Source organism: Eublepharis macularius, chromosome 15 (genome assembly GCF_028583425.1).
Source record: "Eublepharis macularius isolate TG4126 chromosome 15, MPM_Emac_v1.0, whole genome shotgun sequence".
Classification (NCBI taxonomy): Eukaryota; Metazoa; Chordata; class Lepidosauria; order Squamata; family Eublepharidae; genus Eublepharis; species Eublepharis macularius.
Window position 1 is genome coordinate 40,917,001 of NC_072804.1, and position 25,736 is coordinate 40,942,736.

General features: G+C 44.6%; 1 protein-coding gene across 3 annotated transcripts in view; it reads right to left on the bottom strand.

Moving 5' to 3' along the window:
* Positions 1-24,074, bottom strand: part of MECR (mitochondrial trans-2-enoyl-CoA reductase) — a 28,893-nt gene extending 4,819 nt beyond the window's left edge. The window contains exons 1-7 of one of the 3 annotated variants that reach the window (XM_054999768.1): positions 23,968-24,074; positions 10,157-10,254; positions 8,773-8,904; positions 6,462-6,605; positions 5,083-5,185; positions 2,755-2,857; positions 1,432-1,505 (exon numbers count right to left, since the gene is read on the bottom strand). In XM_054999768.1, the coding sequence (XP_054855743.1) occupies positions 1,432-1,505; positions 2,755-2,857; positions 5,083-5,185; positions 6,462-6,605; positions 8,773-8,904; positions 10,157-10,254; positions 23,968-24,071 (758 nt within the window). In that variant the 5' untranslated portion in view covers positions 24,072-24,074. Of the gene's footprint in view, positions 1-1,431; positions 1,506-2,754; positions 2,858-5,082; positions 5,186-6,461; positions 6,606-8,772; positions 8,905-10,156; positions 10,255-22,123; positions 22,180-23,967 lie in introns of those variants that run through there. The other 2 variants (XM_054999770.1, XM_054999769.1) reach the window with 2 other exon arrangements.
* Between the last annotated feature and the right edge of the window lie 1,662 nt (positions 24,075-25,736).

The following is a 25,736-nucleotide window of genomic DNA, read 5'->3' on the forward strand; positions in this document are numbered from 1 at the left end:
AGTCTACCTTTCCCACATCTGGCTTCCCATCTGATCCAGCATAATCTTCTCAACATGACCTTGAAAGCCCGCCAGGGCTTTGGCTTCTCTCCCCCCCCCCCCCACTCTGCTCCCATACCCCAGTCCATCCTGGCCTCTTGTTCTCCAGCTCCACCCCTCTGCAAAGGTTTCCCATTTTCTCAACCTCCTCCACTATTTCTAGGTTGCCTGATACGCTGGGAGCTGCCTTGCAGAACACCTGCACACCACCTTTCTCTCTCTCTCTCTCTCTCTCTCTCAAACCCTTCAAATCCCTCCTCAAAGCACGCTTTTCCTGAACATTTTGGCACCATCTACACTAAAAAACTTACTCTAAACTGCACATAACTCAAAGGAACACGTGTTCTTCCCTGCCGCTGCTATCTCTCAAATGTCAGTATTTTTAAAATTGTGAAGTATGATGCACACTGCTGCTCCAACAACACCAGAAAGGAGAAGAGGTGTAGAGCGGTGTCTTGTGGCTGCCCTGCAACTTGGGAGCCTCATTTCCCTGGAGGCATAAAGCTCAGTTAATGCTGGAATTTCAGTCTCTGTCTATCAAAGGAGGCATTACTCTGACTGGTTACACCTTTGCAGCCCTGACCTAGATAGTCCAGACAAGCCTGATCTTGTCAGATCTTGGAAGCTAAGCAGTGTCAGCCTTGGTTAGTAATTGGATGGGAGACCTCCAAGAAAGGCCAGGGTGGCAATGTCAAACCACCTCTGTTAGTCTCTTGCCATGAAAATCCCACCAGGGGGCGCCATAAGTCAAGTATGACTTGACGGCACTTTCCACTGCCACCACACCTTTGCTGCTTCCAGAACTACTCAAGCTGAGCTTCTGGAATAAGGTCACACACAACTGCAAGGTATTCAGATTGCACGTTGGATTCTCTCCCTGTGAAAGTTTTTTTTTTTTTTTAACTTGCTGTAAGATTTTAAGTGGCCACAGCTTTTCCCCCTTCCTGATCGAAAGAGCTCACCCATGTAAGATTCCTCCCCTCCACTGCCTTTTTCTTACGACCCAAGGCTGCTTTAGCAAGTGTGTAACCTCTGAAAGAACCCTCTAGCAAGCCACATCTGCAACAAAAAGGACCACGGTATTGGATGTAAGACTAACCAAAACTACAACGTGTAATAAGAAAATGTACAAACAATGCATAGGGTAAGCAGCCATCATATAATTGGCAAGTAACAATCCCATCAGTATCTCATAGAAGCACATGTAATCCACTGTTCACACAATCAATGCAATGAACAGTGGATTACATGTGCTTCTATGAGATACTGACGGGATTGTTACTCGGCAATTATATGATGGCTACTTACCCCATGCATTGTTTGTAAGTGTTCTTATTACCCGGTTGTAGTTTTTGTTACTCTAGCAAGAAACAGGCAAACAGCGCCACTTACTGCAGAAGGCGCAGCATCTCGGTGGCGCTTTTCCCTCCCACTCCATTCAGCGCTAGCAGGGGTTTAGGGATTTCCTGCAGAACGAGAAAAGGTGTTCACAAAGAAACAAGTCACTTCTCCCACTCCCAAACATTTATGCTCCCAAGGAAAGAATTAACAAGACTGGGCTGGAGTATTTATCGACCCAAGAGGCCTGTGATTAGTACTTCCCACCGGCAGCTCAGTATTTGGATTAGGGCAGTGCTGGAGGAAAGCTTTTTTTAACCCACACACCCCTACCACTCAGTCTCCCCCCCACCAGGGAGCTGCTGTTTTCACTGTGGGGGGAAAGCATATAGATTCCAAAAAGAAACCTGCACCCTTTTCCCAAGCGGGTGGCAGCTTGAGGCAACATTGGGACTGATTGGTATTAGGAAAAGGGCTAATCCCCCAAGCCCCATAACGGCTTTCAGCCTATTTTTTCCCCCTTTTAAAACACAATCCCAGATCTGCTGAGTCACATTTAGCTTGGCAGTAAGATTCCCACCGCCCAGGGCCTGGATTTCTGCAGTCTCAAAAGCAGATTACCCTTCAGCTCAATAGATGTTACTTCATACAGAAGATTAGCCAAGAAAGATCACTCACAAGAACCTAAGAGGTTTGCATTCTGGCCAAATATAAAATACAGAAGCCTCTGGCCATACAAGACACAAACCTGTGAGAAATTAGGAAAACTTAGCAGAAATCGCAACTGAGGTTTTTACATTTAAAAAAAAAATGTTGGTGGCTGGAGCTTATAAATACAACCCTACTTGAATCAATTAAATTGTTTCTCGGCAGGAGAAGCATTATCATGATTGAGTACCAAAGCAGCATGGCTTTGGGAAGCAGCGTTCCAGAAACAGGGGAAGTTTTGCCTCCAGCCTCCGCCACGACACGTCATTCCAGGAAAAGAAAAAAAAAGCCTGTACAGCATTTTGACTTTCATTTCAAGCATGACCTTATCAGCGATTCATTTGTACTGCAAAGGCTGCGAAATGCGAAGCTTGGGTTCTACAAGGCTAAAGGCCACCCAACACTTTCACAACTGCATGTGCCTCTCTCTATGGATTTTAGTGCAGATTCATAGACTATCAGTGTGTAAGAAGATCTCACAATCCATGTTTCCAAGTGGAGCAACTACCCAAACACGTCTCACCACTGGCCGTACTTTAACATCTTTACCCAAGACGCCATCAGGGCTGAATATCAGCTGCTTGACTAGATGACCTTATTCGGTGTGACGATCCAGTTTTCCCTGGCCAGCAACTTGGTTCCCAAACAAACCTGATTCATACTTCATACCTGAAACAAGTCTTTGACTTCTGGCTTTCTCAATGCCTCTTCTGTAAGGACGTGATCTGCTCCAAGGGACTTCAATCTATCTACAAGCTCCTGGAGGTTGGGTCTGGCCGGGAAGGACAAACAAAAGGCACCCAGCTGAAGTTAATGCTTGTTGTTTACCATGCCAAGCTGCACAGAAGGAAAGAGGAAGGATTTCATTGGCCTGTAAGGCTGCATTGCAGCAAGAACTCTTGCTCTCGTGAGATGACATCTGCATGCCTAGATGCACTGAGAGAAGAAAGACAGTCTCGTCTCCTGCACTCAGATCTTTGATACAAGGAGCTGGGAAAACCACTGAGCAGTTGCTGAACTGCTCCAGAAATGGGAATATAACCTCTGATACACACATGAAGCCACCTTAGACTGCGTCAGATCATTGGTCTGTTAAAGTCAGTATTGCCTACTCAGTGGCCCTCCAGTGTCTCAGGTCGAGTTCTTTCACAGCACCACCTACATGGTTCTTTTTAAATGGAGGTGCTGGGAACTGAACCTGGGACCTTCTGCATGCAAAGCCGAGGCTCTTCTACTGAGCCACGAAAGGCCATGAAAACACATGACGCTGCCTTATACTGAATATCCATCAAGGTCGATATTATTTACTCCGACTGGCAGCAGCTCTCCAGGATCTCGGAGGTCTTTTGCATCACCTGCTGCCTGGTCTTTTTAACGGGAGATGCCAGGGATTGAACTCGGGACCTCCTGCATACCAAGCAGATGCTCTACCACTGAGCCACAGCCCTTACCCACGTGGCTCAGTGGCAGAGCATCCATACGAAGCTGTCTTCTACTGAGCTGGGCTGTTATCCCTTCCAACTCAATATTAGCTATTCTGATTGGAAGCAGTTTCTCCAAGGTCTTTGGCACAGAAAAGTCTCTCTCGGTATCTGCCCCTCGAGACCCTTTAACTGGTGACGTCAGGAATTGAACCGGAGACCTTCTACATGCTAAGCATGTTCCTTACTCCTGAGCCATAACTTCTCTTCCTCAGAAATATCCTTTACCTGGACATTTCCATGTTCACCTCTGACCCAAGGACTAGGGCACAGTTGTAAAATTGTGGAGCGGGAAGGAGAACCCGCCCCCCTGCTAAAGAGACATTGAGATAAAAGGGCGAGATCTCTTTTGCACCACAGCTGTTACTATTATTAATAGCAGGTGCAATATTAAAAATATTATAATGGTACTGTACATAGAACAAGTTACTAAGACTCCCTCCTCGCAGGCTAATATTCTAAAGCAGAGATAAGGAGAAAAGCAGGAAATTGAAAATAGGAGATAAGCGGTGAAATAAACAGGGCAGAGAAGAAAAAGAGACAGTTCCTCAAATTAAGAACCTGAGGCTTTCTGTGGCTTCCAAGTTACCCTAAACAGACAATCATGGGAGTCTCACTTGTTAAGAATATTTCTGCCCAGGTAGGGATCTCCTGTCTTTCCGTACCTTGGCACGGCATGGATGTGCTTCCTAAAGCGCCCCCGCTCGAAATGAGCTCTTCACTTCTTCCTGGGTATCCAACTAAAGCTGGGGTTTCTTCTCTAACCAAGCTCTGTCCCCTCTCCATCCTACTTGATGGGAAATTACTCTCTTGGACATTTCTAAGAGCTCACTGCTTGTGAATCCTGAGGCTGGAGGAAGTCATTCTTTTTAAAAGGCTGTACCAGCAGAGCAACAAGATGGATCTAGTCCTAATTTTTTCCCTCATTTAACTATATATATAACTGCTTTGGACACTTTATATAACAGGAAAGTGGGATGTAAATACTTGTGGTAAGCAGAAAAAAACCCAAAAGACTTCCAAATGTTTTAGGAATAAGAAGTGTTCCTTTGCCACATAAGACCACTACCAGTTCTCTAACTCTGACGAAGGAAGCTTGACTCTTGAAAGCATATACCCTGGAAATCTTGTCGGTCTTTAAGGTGCTACTGGACTGAAATCTTGCTCTTCTGCTGCATACCAACAAGGCCGCTTTCCTGAAACAGTTCTCTAAAAACAACTCTGCGCGATGCAGAAAATGCTATTACAAACGCTCATTGCATTCAGCTGGTAAAAGTAATGCTTCAAAGGGCGATGTGTATTTTAAATGGCACAAATATGAGTATGTGGCGGGTCTGAAATATGCAACCTGCTGAAATATGACTTGGGAATTACCCCTCAGAGAATCCCCTGCTCCCGACAAGACTGAGTGCAGCAGTTAACTAAGGGAGCTGGATGGGGTAAAAACACAGGGTTGCGCCACGTTCTCAAAACAGGTGATCCGGCCAGGAAGAGAGTGGTTCCGCAATACGCTTACCGATCTCTGACCACATTTATTGTTTTGAGACCCTTGGCTGCGGCGATCTGGATGACAGCCTGTCCCACTCCGCTGTTGGCTGCATTTTGGATGACGGAATCTCCTGCAGAGAAACAGATGCAGCTCTAGCTTTAGCTCGGTCATTATCTTCCATTCTTCAAACAGCTGCAGAAGACGACAAGGAAGCAGCCGCATCGGCCCCCAACGTCAATTCATCAACGTTCTTTATTCCCTCCTGGAAGTGCTGGTTCTAGAAGTGAGGAAGTGGTTCAGTCACTGAACCAAGGTTATTTCTAGTAAGGGAAGAACAACTCAGCTCTTGTTAGTTCCGTGGGCAGTGGTGACCTTCAGAGTGGACACGGAGGTTAAAATGATCACTAATTGGTAACAAATGAAAAAAAAACCCTCTGGTATACATGCGATAGAAAGGGAGGGACAAGGAGAACAAATGATGAAGAAAGGAAATGTTTGTGACTGGCAGGGCAAAAGATATTTGATCTGTAGCCCATCTTGTCCTAAGGACTACAGGCACATAACATGCTAAAAATAAAACTGCCTTCATTCCATTCTATTCTGTCTCCGTTCCTGGCCACCAAAAGCCACTTTGGAAAGGGAAATCCTATGCCACATCTAGAAGATGCTTAGGTGCCGCTTTAGCAAGTCCCCAGGGGGGGAGGGAAAGTCACTGTCAAGGAGCAGCCTCGGAGAATGCTCCTCTGCATGCGCTTGCATGGAGGGGGTGAAATCAAACTCCTCCTGGGCATCCATATTCCATTTCCTCTCTTCATCCTTACTGAAAATTCCAGCAACATTTCCATCCCCATAAACCAAAATACTTCCGAGGCTTTATGCAGCACAACAGACGAAGGTAGAAGAGAGGCAAAAGTCATGCAAGTAATAATAAGCCAAGTACTGCATGCGTGCGGAATCCCACACAGGGAGCACCAGACATTCTGGAAGCTGGTGCACGATGATCAGCACTGTTCCTTCTTGGCATCTGACTGTGCCACAAGGGCCCTGGGTAATACAGCTCTGTTGGCCAGAATTATGTTGTTATGAGCAATGCTCTCGCCCCGCTGCCACCTTCAACTAAATAGTAAAAGAGTCCAGTAGCACCTTTAAGATTAACCAACTTTATTGTAGCATAAGCTTTCAAGAACCACAGTGCATCTGATAAAGAGAGCTGTGGTTCTCGAAAGCTTATGCTACAATAAAGTTGGTTAGTCTTAAAGCTGCTACTGGACTCTTAACCTTCACCAAATGGTTCTATTGTAGATAGACTGGCACCCAAATAATAAATCAACCACATAGCTAGAGAAAATAATACTGGGCCCGATGATGCGCTGATGGGTGAAAAAAGCAAGCGGCCAAATGCGTACCTGGCTTCAAGGTCTTAAAGTCAGACAACATCCGAAAAGCCGTACAGGGGTTGACGCTCAAGGTGGCGGCACACATCAGCGGGATATCTGGGGGCATTTTGAGCAGCTTCTCTTCCCCGAATACTGCCTCTGTTTGCCAAGTCCCTGGAGTAAAGGATGAAGCAGAAGTCAGATGAAGAAGCTTCTTTAAGAAATTGGTTAAACGTCTCCAGTTCAAGTTTTTTTTTAAAAAAAGGATAAAAGAAATACATTAAGGGCTCCCGAGAAAAAAGATTATACATGCCAACAAAGGAAATTGGCTTGATTTATCTTTCTCTGCCTTTACACAGGCTTGAGCTTTGCTTAAGTCCTGAATATATCATGTGGAGGAACATCAGGGACTGTTCTTCAGGATGTTTTGTATTGGTCTCCAATCCAAACACCTCTTACACTATTCTAAGCCTTGTTTAGCACAGGGGGACAAAAGCTGAGTTCCGTTTAACCCCTTCCTCTAAAGAGCCCAGAGAGGCATATGAGTCCCTCTCATTTCATCTTCAGAACAGCCCTGGCCCTAAGTCCCCCAAACAGCATCATGACCAACTGGGGACTGGAATCCCAGGCTTCCCAGTATGACACTCTGACCACTACACCACACTGCCAAAAGAAATTAAGGCCCTCTTTGTAGACTCCATCATGCCTTACAGTGTGCTCTGATCCTGTACGTTGGGGAGGCACCAGCTGAATGGCTTCTAGCTGCTGCCATCTTCACCTGGAGCACGCCGCAAAAAGTAAAAACCCAAATCCTATTATTTGAGATTGCTGTGACAAAGAGGGTGATACAGAAGAGGCTGGAATGAGCCAAATACAGCCGCTTGACTTCTGACAGCAGCAGCAACAATAAAAATGCTGCCCCGGGTTATCTTTCGCACTCTTCACAATTTTATCTCTCTGGTATGAAGAGTTCACAGGCATTAATGCGGGAGGCAGCAGGCACAGATTTGGGACGCCAGAGATCAGGACTAGATTCCCAAATCTGCAATTACTTTTCTGGATATGCTGGAAAAGCTTTTTTCATCAGAGCAAGAAGTGCATGCTGCTCCCTACAGCCACTGTTCATCAGAATAATGCATCTATTTGCATGTTCAAAAGTTGCAAGCTGGACATCATGTTGTAATCAACGTGCCCGTTACATGGGCTGTCTGCATTCAGACAACAAGAAAAAAATCCGGGCTTTGCTGACTGGGACCAAACTGGGATTTCAAGCAAGGGTCAGTAGCCGATTTGTGAACTGCAGTTCATATTCAATGTGGTTTGCTGCAAACACCTGCACGGCCACAACTCCTCTTCCCAATATTTTAGTCTCAACTTTACATTGTGGACCCTTGAGAGACGGAATAATGTTCTAATATTTGGTCCCAACGGATGGCTAGAAAGCACGTGAAGCTGCCACCTTGCTGAAGGTGAGTGAGTCTAGGCCTGGTCGGTGCCTGGATGGAATTACAGACAGCATCTTGTAGCAGTTAGTGTCAGACTAGGATCTGGGTTCAAATTACCAGTCTGCCATGGAAGCCTGCTGGCTCCCTCACATGCTCTTAGCCTAACCCACCTCATTGGTCGTTGTGAGGATAAAATGGTGAAGAGGAGAATGATACAAGCTGCTTTAGGGCCCCGCTGCAGAGAAAGGCAGGGTGGAAATGAAATAAATAAAAACTATTGCAACGCTGTGTTAAATCCTATGATGGAAGAGCAGACTAGAAAGGCAGTAACAGGGAATTTCCATATCTAGTAGTATGGCCCAAACAAAGGTTAGCCACTTCCATGAGAACTCGGCCCAAGTAACTTGCGCAAAGGCTGCCTAAGGGTTAGGTTGTTATGCTGGTTGATGAGAGGTGATGCACCGTCCACTGCAGGACACCAGCTCTCCCCGCTAGCAGGCTCAGAGCGGATTTACATCCGAAATTTAAATGCAGTTTAAAACATTGGTAGCAACTGTAAAATACAGCGTTTAAACATAACCAAGGCAGCTCATTTTGCACCCTACATGGCACCTCAGGCCCACAGGGCAGGGCGGTTAAAACTCAATTGACGGTTGAGTCAAAGAGGTTGTTAACTCATCTTCTGAGATTCTCAAGCTGTGGTTGAAGATGGCCCTTTGCAGATGGTTTAGGCTGGGGGAAAGAAGGGAAATTCCTAACCGGGGGTGGATGGGTGGGTTCAGAATGGATTATGTCCATTGAGGGATGCATTTCTTTTCTTCTCAACTTACCTGCACGGAAGATATTCTAATTCCTTTTAAGCTTTGCCTTAAGTATTTTTAATAAATTCAACTTACCAAGTCCTGCATCTGCTGGGATCACCAAATCACCTGGCTTTAGTGAGGTCACATTACTGCCAATTTGCACCACTAGTCCAACTCCTTCATTCCCCCCAACCGCGGGCAAGTCCGGGAGAACAGCGTAGGACCCTGCAAGGTCATCAGAACTAGATTACGTTTTGATCCCTCACCTTTCCACCAGGGTTGGGTCCACAGTCCCTCTGAGCTTTAACGTGTGAGGGGGGTTAGGCTGAGTAAGCATCACTGACTCAAGGTCACTTTGTTAAGCTTCACTGGCAAAGTGGGGATTCGAATGATAGGTCACCACGGCACTAGAGTCACCATTGCACTCTGGGTGCCCTAACAAGAAGAATGTGCTACTGAGTTACAAACAACTCATAGCAACCCCATCCATGGGGTATTCCCAGCAAGAGACTAGCAGAGGTGGCTTGCCATTGCCTTTCTCCATGTAGCAACCCCAGCCTTCCTTGGTGGTCTCCCATTTGAGTACTGCCTGTGGCTAACTCTGCTTAGCTTCCAAGCTTTGATCAGCTCGGGCTAAGCTAGGGTGCCATAAACCTCCAACTACATGACAGGTTGCTTTGGATACTGGCTTATATCCAACAGGATCCGTTCACAAAGCAGGCATCATAGAGACGGAATTTTGCATCATGCTGCAGCTTACACATTCCCCCCCCCCAATCCCTTTCCAAAAAAAACTTTCTTCTTGGAGGCCAGTAGACAGCATGAGGGCAAAATGGAGAGACTGCAGTGGGATGGGAGAATCTGCAGAAAGCATTCAGAACATGGCTGGACATAAGAATTTCCAGCTCTTGGCCAACATAGCAGCTTATAAATATGCAGCAGATGTATTTTCTGCCTCTCCGTACTTCACAGCCAAACAGCCACTGTTGGCACATCTTTTCACACGTTCCAATACCTGTGCATAACATTTGTACAATCTGTTACAAATTTTAAAAAGAGACTTCTCCAGCAGCTCTTAGAATACTTTTGATTTCCAGATAGGCAAAGTAGCTCCTTCCATGAAACAGGAAAGGCCAAGAAGGAAGATCGGTTCCTTATAAACCTGCGTGTGATCTCAGTTGGCATGCTGTTCAGTTTGGGCAAGGTATTTGTCTAACTGCATGGACTCTGCAATTGCATGCAGAAATAGACTTGTTATTAGGAATCCCCCTTTCTGGCTGAGACTTAAAGGCAGGCTACAAAAACCCAAGCTGCAACGCCTGGCAATCTTCAAAGTAACTCAGATAGCAGCTGGTGGGGAAAGATGTCTCTTCGCCCAAGACTCTGGAGAGCTGCTGCCAGTCAGAATAGTCAATATTAAACTAAATGGAGTCTGGATCTGACTCACTGCAAGGCAATTCATAAATACATTGTTTACCTTGAATCATATTAATGTCTGATGGATTGACAGGGGCTGCGAGCATTCTTACATGGACCCCAGAAGCTCCCATCTCAGGCAAATTGATGTCTTTTAACCTAGAAGGAAGAGTGCGCACATAGACAAAAATCACTATTATTTTGAAAGTTATCCTTCTGCCCCTTCTATAACTTGTTTCTCAAGCATGTTATCACCCTTTAAAGATGCATCACATGGAGACTCATGAAGAGAGGTGGGCACGAACTGTGAAAAACCGAAACGTGCAGTTCGTACATTTTCATGAACCACAAACCACAAACTGGTGCAAGTTCGAACTGGTTCGTAGTCCATACTTCGTGAGGTTTAAATCCCCCTTTCTATGCCGCTGGAAAGGGGCATTTAAAACGAACCAAATGAACCAGCAGACCAGTTCGGAAGTTTGTAGAAACGAATTTCCACAAACCACTGGTTCGGGAACCACGAACTGGGCTGATTCGTGGTTCTTTTTGGTTCGTGTTCCATTTTGTGCCCATCTCTAATCATATACATGAACAGATTAGCCTTATACTGAATCAGATTAACAGTCTATCAAGGTCACTACTGTACTCAGATTGGCCATGGCTCTCTAGGGTCTCGGGCAGAGGTCTTTCCTATTGCCTCTAACCTGATCCCTTTTAATTGGAAGTGTTTGGGGATTGGACCTGTAGTCTTCTGCATGCCAAGCAGATGCTCTATCACTGAGCCAGAGCCCCTCCCCTTAGTCCAGCATCCATCTGCTTCAACAAGAAAACTAAAGCACACTTTTACTTCTCCCCTTTAAACCTGCCGACATCCTGGCCACTTCTGCAGGAGCATCAGCCAAACCGTTACAGGCTTCCGCCTCCTGTTTGAGAAATCATTTTCATATATGATCAAGTGGAGCTACAGAATGCCTAAAATGATGCCACCTGGTGTTCTTTTGATCCCAGTACAGCAGTTTTGTAGCTTTTCACCCTTTGCAGGAGGAAGCACAACCTATCTGCATTCACACAGAGAATGGTATCCAAATGTGCTTGGTCACCGTTGAACCCACTACCTAACACAATGGGTTGCTATGTCCAGGAAGCATTTCTGTAAAACATGCACAGCCTTCCTACCTCGCAATGAAAGAGATACATATTAATTTACTCAGCAGGAGTTTTGTAACCCACAGAGGAGAGGAGATTTGTGAACTTCAGAGCTAGAGCTAAGACTGACAGGCTGAAGCACCCCCAAAATGGCAGGACAGATTCTTAAAACACACACACAAAAAAGTGAAAAATTAGTGGGAGCCAATAAGGCATCCCCCAATGGCTTTGGAAAGCAACCATGAAACACTCATCATCAAAAAGTTTATTTAGATTTCCACCCTGCTTCAAAGCAGTTTACAGTAAGCACATAAAAATACAAATAAACTCCATAACATTGTAACATTATAATATGCCATAAAAGTACAATATCTACATAAATACAGTAAGGGCATATTAAAAACCTCAATCAGAGCCCTGCAAAATAAAAAGAAACGAACTCGTACATGTAAAAGCAGTAACAACAGGTTAAAACCATCCGGCTCCACAGCCACGAGACTCGGCAGTGCTCAACTTCAGAAAACTTAGGTTCAAACCTTCATTGTAACATGATGCTCACTGGGCAACCTTAGGCCAGGCGCTCTGGGCAAGCCTGAATTTACCGCACAGGGTTCCTGTGATGATCAAGAGGGTAACTAAACATGCTGCCTTTTGTTCCCTGGAGTAAGGGTGGGATAAAAACATATATCAGTCAAAATAAAAGTTTTCCGTGCTTCCAAACAGAAGCAGGTGGGCTTGCTGGATTTCACGGAGGAGGGTGTCCAGAGAAGAGGACCCCCCCCCCAGCTCCATTCCTGGTGGGTGACAGTTCAGTGTCCAATAACAGGAGCCCTCTTCAGAAGAGCAGAAGATAATTTAGCTTGTACCTTGCTAGATAAAATGATGTGAGCAGGGAAGGGTCCAAAGACAGGGTGATGCAATAGCTGGGGTCTTGTCAAGTCACAGCCGACTTACTCCATAGGGTTCTCAAGGCAAGAGGCTAACAGAGGTAGTTTGCCATTGCCTGCCTCTGTGCAGTAACTCTGTTCTTCTTTGGGGGTCTCCCATTCGAGTACTAACCAGGGCTGGCCCTGGTAAGCTCCCAAAATCTGATGAGATTGGGCTAGCGTGTGCCATCAAGACCAGGGCAAAGGCCCCAGAAAGTTTTCAAAGCAAAAGGTGAACAGAGGTGGTTTGCCACTGTCTGCCTCTTTGGTGGTCTCCCATTCCATCTCCCAACTAGGGCTGACCCTGCTTAGCTTCCAAGATCTGATGAGATTAGGCTAGCCTGGGCTATTCAGGTCAGGGCACACCCAGCATTGAGCCCTGACTCTGGGTGGGGTATATTCCTATTCCACTCTTCTTGAGACTAAAAATAAGACAAAACAGATCAAAACAATGCAACAGAATCAATTAATAAGAGAAATGGCAGAACCACCACTAACTACCTCACAGGGTTGTTGTTCGGATTCAATGTGGAAAAAGAGAACAATACACAGTGACTTGAGATCCCGGAGGAATAAAAATCCGCTGGAGGAAGCCAGAAGTATTGAGGCCATCAATTTATGTATAACAAAAGGGTAGGTGTAGGGTTTACTTAACAGTAAAGGGAGCATACAGGCGAAAAGGCACTAAACTTGCTTATACTGTGCCTCATGTGCCTTCATTCAGTTTGCTCCAAGCATTCTACTTCCTTTTTTCAATACTGGAAGCGAGGAAGCAAGCCAAGAATGTGGATGTTTAGAAGAGCAGGGGGGTGAAGGAGTTAAGGGGAAGCGAGGTGCAGAATGTGTGGGTGTTCAGTACCAACTAAAAAGCCCCCTCCCTGAATTATCTGGGAACAGGAATTCGGCCCTCAGCTGTAACTCACTGGATCGCCTTGGGCTGGTCATTCACTGGCAGCCTCATTATTTTAACAGATTTATTAAAAATACATCATTTTTAAGGTTTTGAGCCAAGGCTCCTCCAGACAGCTTACAGATGAAATGCAGATTTGGAAACAAAACAGGGAAACGGATGGTCAAGTGGCCAAAATGCAGCTCTGAGCTTTTGGGAAGGAAGGATGCATACAAGCTTAATTACAAAAAAAAATGCAACAAAATATGCAAAACCGAGGTTTGTCCTAAAGGAAACGGACATTCACACTGAACCTTTGATGTGAGCATCCAGAAACTCAGACCAAGGTATTTCAGAACAGAAGCAAAAGGTTATAATATGAACACATAAGGTGTCTTATACTGAGTCAGAACATTGATGTACCAAGCAAGGTCATTCTTGTTTAATTAGGCTGCTGGTGGCTCTCTAGAACATCATGTGGAGGTCTTCCACTTCACCTACTGCCTGATCATTTTAACTGGAGATTGGACTTCGGATCTTCTGCACCTGAAGCAGATGCTCTGCTGCTGAGCCATGGCCCATCCTGGGACAATGAGTTAGGGAGGGGGTCTTAACATAACAAGAATCCAATCCATAAGGCGTTTTCAAGAAGGAAGGGCTTCAAAATGGCTGCCAAATACAGCCACAGTATAACTCATGGATCCTCAACCTTGCTGAACCTAGATCAAGATGGGTAGCTGTGTTAGTCCATCTATAACAGTAGAAAAGAGCAAGAGTCCAGTAGCACCTATGAGATTAACAAAATGTGTTATGAGCTTTCATGAGCCACAGCTCAATTCTTCAGATACCTTGCTGAACCTGTGAGCACTTTTGGACTGCAAAGGATCCCAGGTGCCACTAGAAAATGGCGGCTATGGAAGAAAGTGGTTGCCTTTGGACTGACAGGTCCCAAGCCAAAAGGCTGAGATGTTCCAAGCCAAGCATCCACCTATAATGGGGGCAGTTTTTTCTGAGTGGGTGCTTCTGGCAGGCCCCAAGGTGATGCCTCCAGGGATCTTCTGAAGTACTATCTCCTTCTCGAATGAGAAGAAAAGCTTTGGGGAAGAAGGAAGTGGTACTGGTGGGCACTATGGCAACCATAGGCAACACATAGGGTATCACTGCCTTAGTTATTAAGGTGTACCGTTCCATTCAATAAAGGCACCAGGAGCAAGAAATGTAGTTCTTTCACAGACTTACCTGGGCAATGAAATCTCGAATCCTGCCATCTCTTTGCTTTGATCTGTCAAGCATACTCTAGATGTAGCTATTGAATTAGACAGGATGCAACTGTTAAAAGCACCTGGACAATAAGCATCCTTGATCATGCAATCAAGGTTCCATGCAAGGAAAGTCTATGCAGGCCACAAAAAAAAGTGCAGTCCATTCACACACACCAGCCTTTCATACCTCACAATGGAAGAAGTGGGGTATTATGACTGGCGCTGTTCAATTTGTTCATAAATTATTTGGAACTGGAGCAGAACAGTGTAGTGGCCAAGTTTGCAGATGAGACCAAATAATCCAGGAGGGTGAAACCAAGGCAGATTGTGAAGAACTACAGCAGAATCTGTATAAACTGGGTGTGTGGGCAACCACATGGCAAATGAAGTTCAACGTGGGTAAGTGTAAGGTGATGTCTATCGGAACACAAAAAAATCTAATTTTAAATATCTGCTGATGGGGTCTGAGATGGCTGAGACTGAGATTGAAAGACATCCTGGGGTTGCTGTGGAAAGCTCAATGAAAACGTTGACCTGGTGTGCAGCAGCAATGAAAAAGATAAACTCCATGCAAGGAATTATCAGGAAAGGGACTGAAAATAAAATGGCCATTGTATAAAGCTATAGTGCCGCCCCATTTAGAAAACTACATGCTATTCCAGTTGCTGTACCTTGAAAGGACATTGCAGAACTGGAAAAAGTACAAAGGAAGGCAACCAAGGAGGCGGTTGGAGCACCTTTCCTATGAGGGAAGGATGGAGAGTTCGGGACTTTCCAGTGCAGAAAAGAGATAGATAAGGGGAGACATGATAGAGGTTTATAAAATTATGCATGGGGTGGAGAGGGAGCTTTTTCTCCCTCTCCCATAATAATAGAAGTTGGTGGCATCCAATGAAATTGTTGGGAAATAGGTTCAGAACAAACAAAAGGAAATGCTTCTTTACTCAACAAGTAGTAAAACTCTGGAGTTCACTGCCAGCAGAGGTAATGATGGCCATGAGCACGGATTGCTTTAAAAGGGAATTAGATCCATGGAGGAGAGGTCCATCAATGGCAACTAGCCACAGCAACTGAAGGGAGCTTCCATATCCCAGGGCAGCAAACCTGAACCTCTGGGAGGTGGCAGCAGAAGACAGCTTTAGTCTTATTGCCCTCTAGGGCAATAGGCTGGTCACTGTGTAAAACAGATACTGCAGTAGATATAGACCACTGGTCTGATCCAACAGGCTTTTCTTATGTTTTCCTTTTCTCCAATTCTGGCGGATCAGCAAGTGGCACTGGGCACATTTCTGTGCCTCCTTTCCATTACACCAAAGGAACAATTCCCTCTTTAAAAGCCTCAATGGACAGCTCAATCATTCCCCTGCCCTCCATGGACAGCCACTTGTTTGAAATCACCAGTGTGCTGTAATGGTTAGAATGTCCGACTGGGATCTGGGAGACCCGAGTTCCAATCTTCACTCTGCCATGGAAGATTGCTGGGCCAGTCACACTCTCTCAGCCTAACAGACCTCACAGGGTTGTTATAAAGATAAAAGGGAGCAGCGGAATACAATGTAATCGGCTCTGAGTCTCCAGTGGGAGAAAAGGGAGGCTATAAATGGAAGTAAATAAATAGATAAAATTACCATCCCTTATCCAAACAGAGAATGGTGATAGTTGTTGTGGATTTTCTGGGCTGTATAGCCGTGGTCTTGGCATTGTAGTTCCTGACGTTTCGCTAGCAGCTGTGGCTGGCATCTTCAGAGGTGTAGCACCAAAAGACAGAGATATCTCCGTGTCACAGACTGAGAGATCTCTGTCTTTTGGTGCTACACCTCTGAAGATGCCAGCCACAGCTGCTGGCGAAACGTCAGGAACTACAATGTCAAGACCACGGCTATACAGCCTGGAAAATCCATAACAACCATCGTTCTCTGGCCGTGAAAGCCTTCGACAATATAGAGAATGGTGATGTTCACAACCCCCCTCCCCAGTCTAAAAAGGGCAGTTGTCCTTAATCAATACTCTTTTAATAACACCCCCATCCAAAGCAAAGAGTGTATTTTTAATCTAAAGATGGAAAAATAAAAACATCAGAAGTGAGTTTCTAACTGCCCAACCGAAACAACAGCTCCTCCCCTGAACCACATTTTTAGGGGGGGGGGTGTATATGAAGGATTACAAAAGCAACTTGCAATGCATTGGAGGGGGTGGGAGAAAACCTGGAAATTGCACTCAGATACCCTTGTGGGGTTTTGGACCTCTTCATAAGCATGTCAGTAAAGGCCAAACCAAGAGAGTGAAATAAACAATGCCAAGAAAGGTGCCCACCAACTCACAAGCCCTTAATTATAGACCACTAGATCAGCTGAATTTATTTTGCCAGGTAAGACTGGAGGGAATAAGCTCTGAAGCAAGCAACTGCAAGTTGCAAAATAACCATTAGGTGCAGAGATTGGGTTTTATTTTTGTTTTGCTTCCCCCGCCCCCTTTACCAGGCTCTGGCATATCTTAGACCCCCGCTGAAGTTCTTGCACAAGCGTTATCTATCACCGAGGAGACAGCATCGTTAGCATTGCTTAATTTCTTCATAAAGAGAAAAAAGCCACCTACAGCTGGAGCTGTTGGAATTAAATTGGCCTTGGAAGGAGGGCTGTTTCAACAGAACTGCACCAGGCAAGATCACAGCTCCTTTCAAAAGTGTTAGGATCCTGATGGTTTAAAATCAACTGATCACAGACAGGACAGCTCATTTGCAGCCATTCATTTCTTTTGGGAGGGGTGGGGGGAGAATTTGAGCATAAAGCCTGAGTACAAATATCTACGTCCTTATCCCCTAGGGCCAAATAGCATGTGTGCTATGTTTACAGAGACTTCGTTGCTAAGCTTATGGCTCATCTGCTTGCACTTAATTGGAGCGGAGTTATGCATCACCCGTGTGGCTCAGGTAGCTACATTCTGTTCTCAGCCCCACGCAAGGACATCACTGTACTGAATATTTATCATGCTAGCAGATGGCAAAAGCTCAGGTCTGTCCCATCCCTCTGTCACTGTAGCGAGAACACAAACAGATCTGCACAATCTCTTTCTGGATACCACCAGGACCCAGATCTATCTAGCCCTTTTGCCAAGGAGAGATGTGCATCGTTCTGTGAACCCTCACAACAATCCTGCGAAACTGTTTAGGCTGAGAGATGCTACCCAAGGCCAGCCAGCGAGCTTCCTGATAATGTGAGGATTTGAATCCAGATTTCCCATCCTAACCACTATACCGCTCTGGCTGCCCACTCTGGCCATCTTATGAATTTCTCCTTTTTTAATATTGCCCCGGCAACAGGAACAGTACAGATTACATGAAAACTGGTCCCTGCCCCAACAAGTTGCAGTCTAAAGTTTGACACAAGGGAAACAAAATGAAGTTAGGGTAAATGGGAGGAGAATAGCCCAGTTGTACATGCCGAGGACTCGTTTCTGTAGGGAAGGCCTCACAGAAAAGCTGGTCTTTCAGAAAGAATTTGAAGGAGGTGGTGTGTGTTTTTCAAAAAACTATTAACATTTAGGACAGCAAACACTACAGGGGTTTTTCATTCACTGTATCATTTTTCAGTACTAGTTTTCTGCTGTAGCATTCCCCGAAGATTCATTATTTATGGCAGCCTGGCAGAGCTGTGATAGTCTTCACAACCCACAAAATCCAAATCCTGTTCAAAACACACCGGTGATACAGTGCCCACTTACAATCAAGGGAAGTACCCGCCTATCCATTCTGCAGTTCTTTACGGCAGCTGCAAAGAAGAATAAAAGCCAGGCTGCGTCACCTCCTCTGTCTGCCTTGCTGTTAGCCTAATTCTCCGTTTCCATCTCATAATGCTAATAGCAGCTGCTTTTTTCCTCCGGTAGAGATACAGGCTCTGCCTGGGAGAGGAAGAGCACCAAGCACTCTGCTTTAAACCAAACTCAAGTGCAGAAGCTATGCAAGTGGCCCTGTCTCCCTTCTAACCAAAAGAACCATAAGCTTTTTATAACCAGATAGGAGCAAGACAGCAATAAGTTGAGAGTTGTCCTAGTGCTGTCTTATATAAGCGTGACAGCACTGTGGTGGCTGTGCCTCTTCCATCTCCAATGTCAGTGGCTTGTCAAGTGACCAATTTCACCCAATGAAAAGTTAACTGGCTAAATTCCACCCTCTGACAAAAAACAGGACGAGTCCTGGTTGCTAATGCAGATTGGGCAACGTTATAACCCAGAACGGAAGAAAATTCAACCCAAGCCCTTGATCTCAAAACTTCTGCACGGACCAGATTTTTTATAGTTAATTTACAACTCCCTTGAAAAATTGATGTTATAATGGAAATGCTGACAGACCATTAATTACGGTATTGCCAGCAAAGTATGGCGGGAACCTAATCACCCAAATTTGCTCAAATTTATTATGCCATTCAGCTGAATAATGGCCACCAGCCACAACTGATCAAGTAAATTGCATACGAAATCCATTGCTTAATCTACGCCATGCGAGGCAAGGAATTTTATGGCCGATGTCATTTTTGATTTGGTTGTGGGACAGAAATTAAATATCACGGCGGCACTTTCAAGAAATAGCATGGGGGGGGCAGAGAACATAGCAAAGGCTCATCTCTGTCAAAAGTGCAAGATGCATACAGACAGCCAACCTACTCGCTTCCCCATCTGTCACTGATCTCCAGTTTCTCACCATAGCCTGCTACCGTTTCTCTTTGACAGTACCCTAATGGTTTTCTAGTTTGTATCACACCAACACTGATCCTTTCTCTAACATTTACCTAAGTGGTCAACCTAAGTTGCTATAAACACCTGTGGGACTGCACTGCTAATTACACTTCCTGGGCTTCCTCAGTTGCACCATGCGGGGAAGCAGGAAGGAATCCGACAAAGGGCCCAGCCCAGGAATGCATTGCACTGCACAATCAGACCATCTTTTAAAAATCTATTTCTTTTGTGAGCAACAGTTACAACACGTTCCTCCCTGCCAGTGCATTCTCTGTTGTTGTCCCCCTCCCCGCCCCCAACTTGTGGAATTATCTTCTTGAGTAGTTCAGGAAGACTCCACACTTTTGTCGTCCCTCGAACAATGTTTGAGATCATTTTTATTATAACAGAATGGTTCAGGAAAGTGCTTTTATTAAGGGAACAAGACTGTAGTCTATGCCACTGTGTACGGTAGGTATTACTTGTTTATTGCATTAATATCCTGCTATTACTGCACTGTTTTTTACTTCTGTCATTCCATTTTCTGCACAGCTTGACGTATCATGTCTGTTCCTTTGTTGCATCGTTTCTATTTTTCTAATCTTAGATCTATTACATTGCTTATTAGATCTCTCCTATTGGACTGCATTGTTTTATACCTATGTGATCTGCCTTGGGAGGGAAGGTGGCACAGTATAGCCTGATCTCGTCAGAACTTGGAATCTAAGCAGGGACTGCCCTGATCACTAGTTAGAAGGGAGAACACTGAGGAAGGCAGTGGTACAGAAGAAACATTCAAACTCAAACCTAGTGAGATCAGCTTCAAAATATCAAAGCAAAGTGAAACTCATTTTAGAACCATCAAAACCTGAAATTCACGAAGCAGATACCTAATTCCAGCAACCTTAAAGACATGCCTTATCCCAAGTCAGCCGTTCTCCAGGGCATCAAGTCTTTCCTGTCACATGCTACCTGATGCTTTTTAACTGACGATGCTGGGGATTGAACGTAGGAACCTCAATATAGTACTTTGAATGGTCTATAACTAGGCCTAGAACGTCTACATCAAAAACAGCAGTAAAGAATAAAGGCTGAAATTTAATCCTTGGTTTGTATTAAGGAGAGCCTGCATTCAGGATCTGTGACAAATCAGAAGTTAACATTTAGAACTGCAGATTTATTCTTTTAAATTTGCTTCTTTGCTATTGGGCCTATGTTGCAGTCTCAGAAGAGAAACATATATTATAAGAACCAAAGAATTAAAAAAACGAACAAACGTATTTCTTTATGTATGCTTGAAGGATTTAAAATGCAATAGCTCGTTTGACACTGACTTTTTAATCCTGACTAAAAGGTTATGCATGAAGACCTGATTATCCCTGCCTTGCTTCAAAGTGAGAAAAAAATATGTCACCCCTACTGGGTGTTAACACTGAAGAGGCAATCTTAGTGTCAGGCCTGCTTAACAGAAATGTTACCTGCCTGAGTCGTTGGAAGATTTCAGGAGTCAGCTAATCTTTCACATGGAGCCAAAAAAACAAATAAAACCTGAACTTACAATAATCACCCTGTGTATGCAGACTGGGAGTTTGAGCTTCATGTGGCAAGTCAAAAAGTGTCACTTTCTCAGAGGATAGCAGCAGAAAAGTGTCTGATTCCAGCTTCCAAAAGAACTGCGTTCTCCAAAGTCATAATTTCTGTATTTTGACATATTTCCTAACAGAACTCAAAGTAAGAAGACCACATGAAATCAAGTTCTCAGCATAGCTACAGGAAGCTGTTCCAGTTCTTTCACTACATGCCACATTCTACAGAGAAAATCATTAAAGCTGACGGCCAGTAACAGAGAACAATTTCTCCCGGCTGTCTGGAATTTGCGGTTCTTCAGCTTACAACTAAAAAATCAGAATGTGAATGAGGAAAGCTGCAAAAACAAAGTTGGGACAGATGAATTTTCATACATACTTCCTCATCATATGAAACAGAGAATCTGATGTACTGTTGTATTCTTTGACTTCTGCTTGGACACACAGATATCCACCCCCAAACAAAAGCTAGTCTCATTCCAGCTATTGCTCCCAAAGTGACATCCTGCACACAGAACAAGATTTGCAGCAGAAATTTCAGGGCCTCTTGACCTTTGTTGGGATTGTGCTAAAGTCCAGTGGTGCCACATGACGGGAAACTGGCACAGCAGTCCCAAGATTCAAGACCATATCACCAAACTAGACCTTAACTCCAGGATCTCACACCTTATCCAATGAGCCACTATTTATGTCATATCATTACATCTTTGAAAGGCAAAGATATACATACATAATTAAAGATACATAAATCAATTCCAGTTCAGAGAAAAACAGAATGATAGCTCACATTCTCAAACTATGTTGATGCTAACCCTCATTACCAACTGAAACATTAAAGGAAAACTGCAGGGAAATGACAAGATGTGACAGAAACAACTTTTGATTGTAGGACACTAATGTTGCATAAGATTTCTTTGACAAAGAGCAACAAAGTCCCTTAACAGCTGCAAATGAAAGAAAGAGAAACATGTTTGCTGCACAAATGTTTCACAATAAAACAGCACCTGTACTCACACCACCTCCTCCCACCTCCTCCTGCTCATCCAAGTCTTTTCAGGTGGAGTATTTGTTTCTTAAGAGATGGGGCGGGCAGGCATCCATCACCTGCCCAGAAGGCACCTCAACTTGTAAAGATTCCCGCCTGACTTCCACTGCTGAAATTTGTATTTTTAAAAATTATTTTACTTGGATCCTATGCTTGCACATTATTCTACTCCCCTTCCCATGTTATCCTGAGGATCATTAGGTAAAGAAATAAGTGCCTTGCTCACCACTGAAATGTGAACTTAACTAAATTTAAAAGGTCCAATGTTTGCATTCCCTCGTGCCATTCTAAAGAACCTCTCTTCTGAGGTGCACTCTACCCCACACAACAGCTGATGAAAGGAAGTGAAATCAGCATCCAGAGCACCCGCTGCTGGAATGCAGAAGCTCCTAGCCTACACCCCTTCCCCACAACATGGAAGGGAAAGGAAATGAGAAACAGAATTAATCTTTTCTCTAGTCCACCTTCAATCTCGGCACTCTTTTATTACAGAAGAAGAACTCTGCTGAATTAGGACATGCATCTATCTAGTTCAGCATCCCATTCCTTTCAGCCAGATACCAAAGCCTGTAGGGAAAAAAAGAAAGCAACGATGTATTGTCGAAGGCTTTCACGGCCGGAGAACGATGGTTGTTGTGGGTTTTCCGGGCTGTATTGCCGTGGTCTTGGCATTGTAGTTCCTGACGTTTCGCCAGCAGCTGTGGCTGGCATCTTCAGAGGTGTAGCACCAAAAGACAGAGATCTCTCAGTGTCACAGTGTGGAAAAGATGTAGGTCATTTGTATCTACTCAGGAGGGGTGGGGTTGAGCTGAGTCATCCTGTGAGAGTTTCCCAGGGTGTGGAATGCTAATGGCGGAAGGCTTCACTGTATCCTGAGGAGGTTCTTTTGCATATGGATTGGTACTTGATGTGCTAATCTTCTCTGCAGGGCTATTGTCAAGGATAGAATGTTTTGTTAGCCTGGTGTTTTTCAGAACTGGCAACCATGCTCGGTTCATTCTTAAGGTTTCTTCTTTCCTGTTGAAGTTTTGCTTGTGCTTGTGAATTTCAATGGCTTCCCTGTGCAGTCTGACAAAGTAGTTGGAAGTGTTGTCCAGTATTTTGGTGTCCTGGAATAAGATACTGTGCCCTGTTTGAGTTAGGCTATGTTCAGCCACTGCTGATTTTTCAGGTTGTCCAAGTCTGCAGTGTCTTTCATGTTCTTTTATTCTTGTCTGGACAAGAATAAAAGAACATGAAAGACACTGCAGACTTGGACAACCTGAAAAATCAGCAGTGGCTGAACATAGCCTAACTCAAACAGGGCACAGTATCTTATTCCAGGACACCAAAATACTGGACAACACTTCCAACTACTTTGTCAGACTGCACAGGGAAGCCATTGAAATTCACAAGCACAAGCAAAACTTCAACAGGAAAGAAGAAACCTTAAGAATGAACCGAGCATGGTTGCCAGTTCTGAATAACACAAGGCTAACAAAACATTCTATCCTTGACAATAGCCCTGCAGAGAAGATTAGCACATCAAGTACCAATCCATATGCAAAAGAACCTCCTCAGGATACAGTGAAGCCTTCCGCCATTAGCATTCCACACCCTGGGAAACTCTCACAGGATGACTCAGCTCAACCCCACCCCTCCTGAGTAGATACAAATGACCTACATCTTTTCCACACTGTGACACTGAGAGATCTCTGTCTTTTGGTGCTACACCTCTGAAGATGCCAGCCACAGCTGCTGGCGAAACGTCAGGAACTACAATGCCAAGACCACGGCAATACAGCCCGGAAAACCCACAACCAAAGAAAGCAACATCCAACCCACCATCACTCCCTTGCCCTCCTTCCCCTCAGCTGGTATTCAGAGCTACACTGCTTCTAAACTTGCAAGTTCCACTTAGCCTTCATGGCTAATAATAACTTTTAGTTGATTTCTTCTCCATGAATTTAATTCACAATTTGTAGAGTTGTCAACTTCCAGGTACAGTGTCTGAAGAGCTCCCAAAATTACAACTGATCTCCAGGCTACAGAGATCTGTTCCCCGGGAGAATGTGGCTGCTTTAGAGGGTGGACTGTGTGACATTATACCACACTGAATTCTCTGTCTTCCCCAAACCCGGCCCTCCCCAGGCTCCACCCTCTCAATCCTCCAGGAATTTCCCAACCCAGAGTTGGCAACTCTAAGCTATGGCTGCCCCGCCTCGTCCCTGTTGTAGGCTTCACAGCGTCCAGAAAGGCAGGCACCCAACAGGTGCAGCCGCCCCAGTGGCTTCACCGGTTGAACTTCTGGACTTCCCCGCGCCCTTACTGTAGGACCTGAGCCGGCTCCCCGTGCTTCTCGTAGACTAGCCCTCGGGGCCGGCCCTGAACGGCCGACATAGCGCGGAAAGCGGCGCCCACCGCTAAACGCATAGCGACAGTGACGCCGCGCACAGAAATGACGTCACCGCCAGCCCTTCCGGACCATGTCGATGTGCGTCATAGAAGAGGTAAGTGCCGCGCCCCTTCCCATGAAGGGGGAGGGATAGAATAGCGGCGCGCGGGCAGTTCACCAGCACGTGATCCCTCGCGGGGCATTTGCCCGCAAGGAGTCAGCTGATAGTCTTAAAACCAACGAAGTTTGTGCCGGTGTAAGCTTTAGCCTTCCACAGTTTGCTGGAATTAAAAACGTGTTGTCACGGTGCAGTGCTAAGAGTACCTGCATAGGATTGCGCTGTTAGTTTTTCAAATGCTGGATGACCTGTTTGCAAAAATATATGCAATCTTTTTTAACAAAAACAAGTTATCTGCAAGTCTCGCTCTTTGTGATGTGTGCAAAACACACTCGAATATACCAGTTGCTGGCATTCCTCCATGGGGACAAATGTTGCCTTCACGTTGGATGCGTACGATGCTGTAAGTATAGAAGCCCAAATAAAACAAAGTAAACAACAGCAAGACCCCGATCCCGCAAACGGCGTTTTTGGAAACAGGATCTCTTTGAAAAAAACGAATAGGTTATGTCACTAGACATAGCTTGACTTATTTGATTTATGCCCCATCTTATCCACCCAAATGGGGACCCAAAGCAGCTCACAGCATTCTCCTCTCTTCCATTTATCCTCACACCTGTCCTGTGAGGTAGGTTAGGCTAAGAACATGTGACTGGCCTCAGGTCACCCAGGGAGCTTCCATGGCAGAGTGGGGTTCAAACTTGGATCTCCCAGATTCTAGTCCAACACTAACAACTGCTCAACACTAACTCATCATGCACATAAACACATGTGAATATTTTTATTTTTACTTTATTTATACTCTGCTTCTTGATGGCGACCAAAAGCTGCTTACATCTGTTCTCCTTTACTCCCTTTTATCCTCACAAGAACCCCATGAAGAAGGTTAGGCTGAGAGGATGTGACCGGTCCAAGGTCATCCGGTGATCTTCCATGGTAAAGTGGGGATTCGAACCCAGGTCTCCCACATCCTAGCCCACCACTTTAGATATATACATCCTAGCCCACCATAGATATATATAGGTTAACAAACAGAACATAGAGAAAATAATTAATTATAAGGACTAAATATAAGGAGTGATTAACTAACAATATTTTCTTTTTTTTCTGACAAGTTTTGTACCAAACTGAATGTCTGAAGATATAGATGGGTCAAATTGATTGACTACGTGAGGAGAGATATATAGAACTATTATAAAAAGATAGAATGAGTAATATATATAGAGAATAAGTCAAATTGTTTGATATAAACGAATGTATGATCTATATGGTTTATGATATATAGAAATACCTGAAATTGAAAAATTGGGATAAATTGTTTATCTAAGATGGAAACAAAGGCTTACAGTTTGGGCATATAATGTTAAAAATAGTTAAGGATGTACTGCTTAGAATAATGGAGAATATATATTTGTTTTAGATAGAGGAAGCTAATAAAAGTAAGGGAAAGGGGACAAAGGGTTGGAAAGCTGTTGGAAGTCAACAAAAAGGGGGGGAAAGGGAGGGGGTTAGAGATGAAAAAATTGGGGAAAATTGAATGTAAATGTGGAAATAATGGATTCTAACCCAATAAAAATCTTTCAAA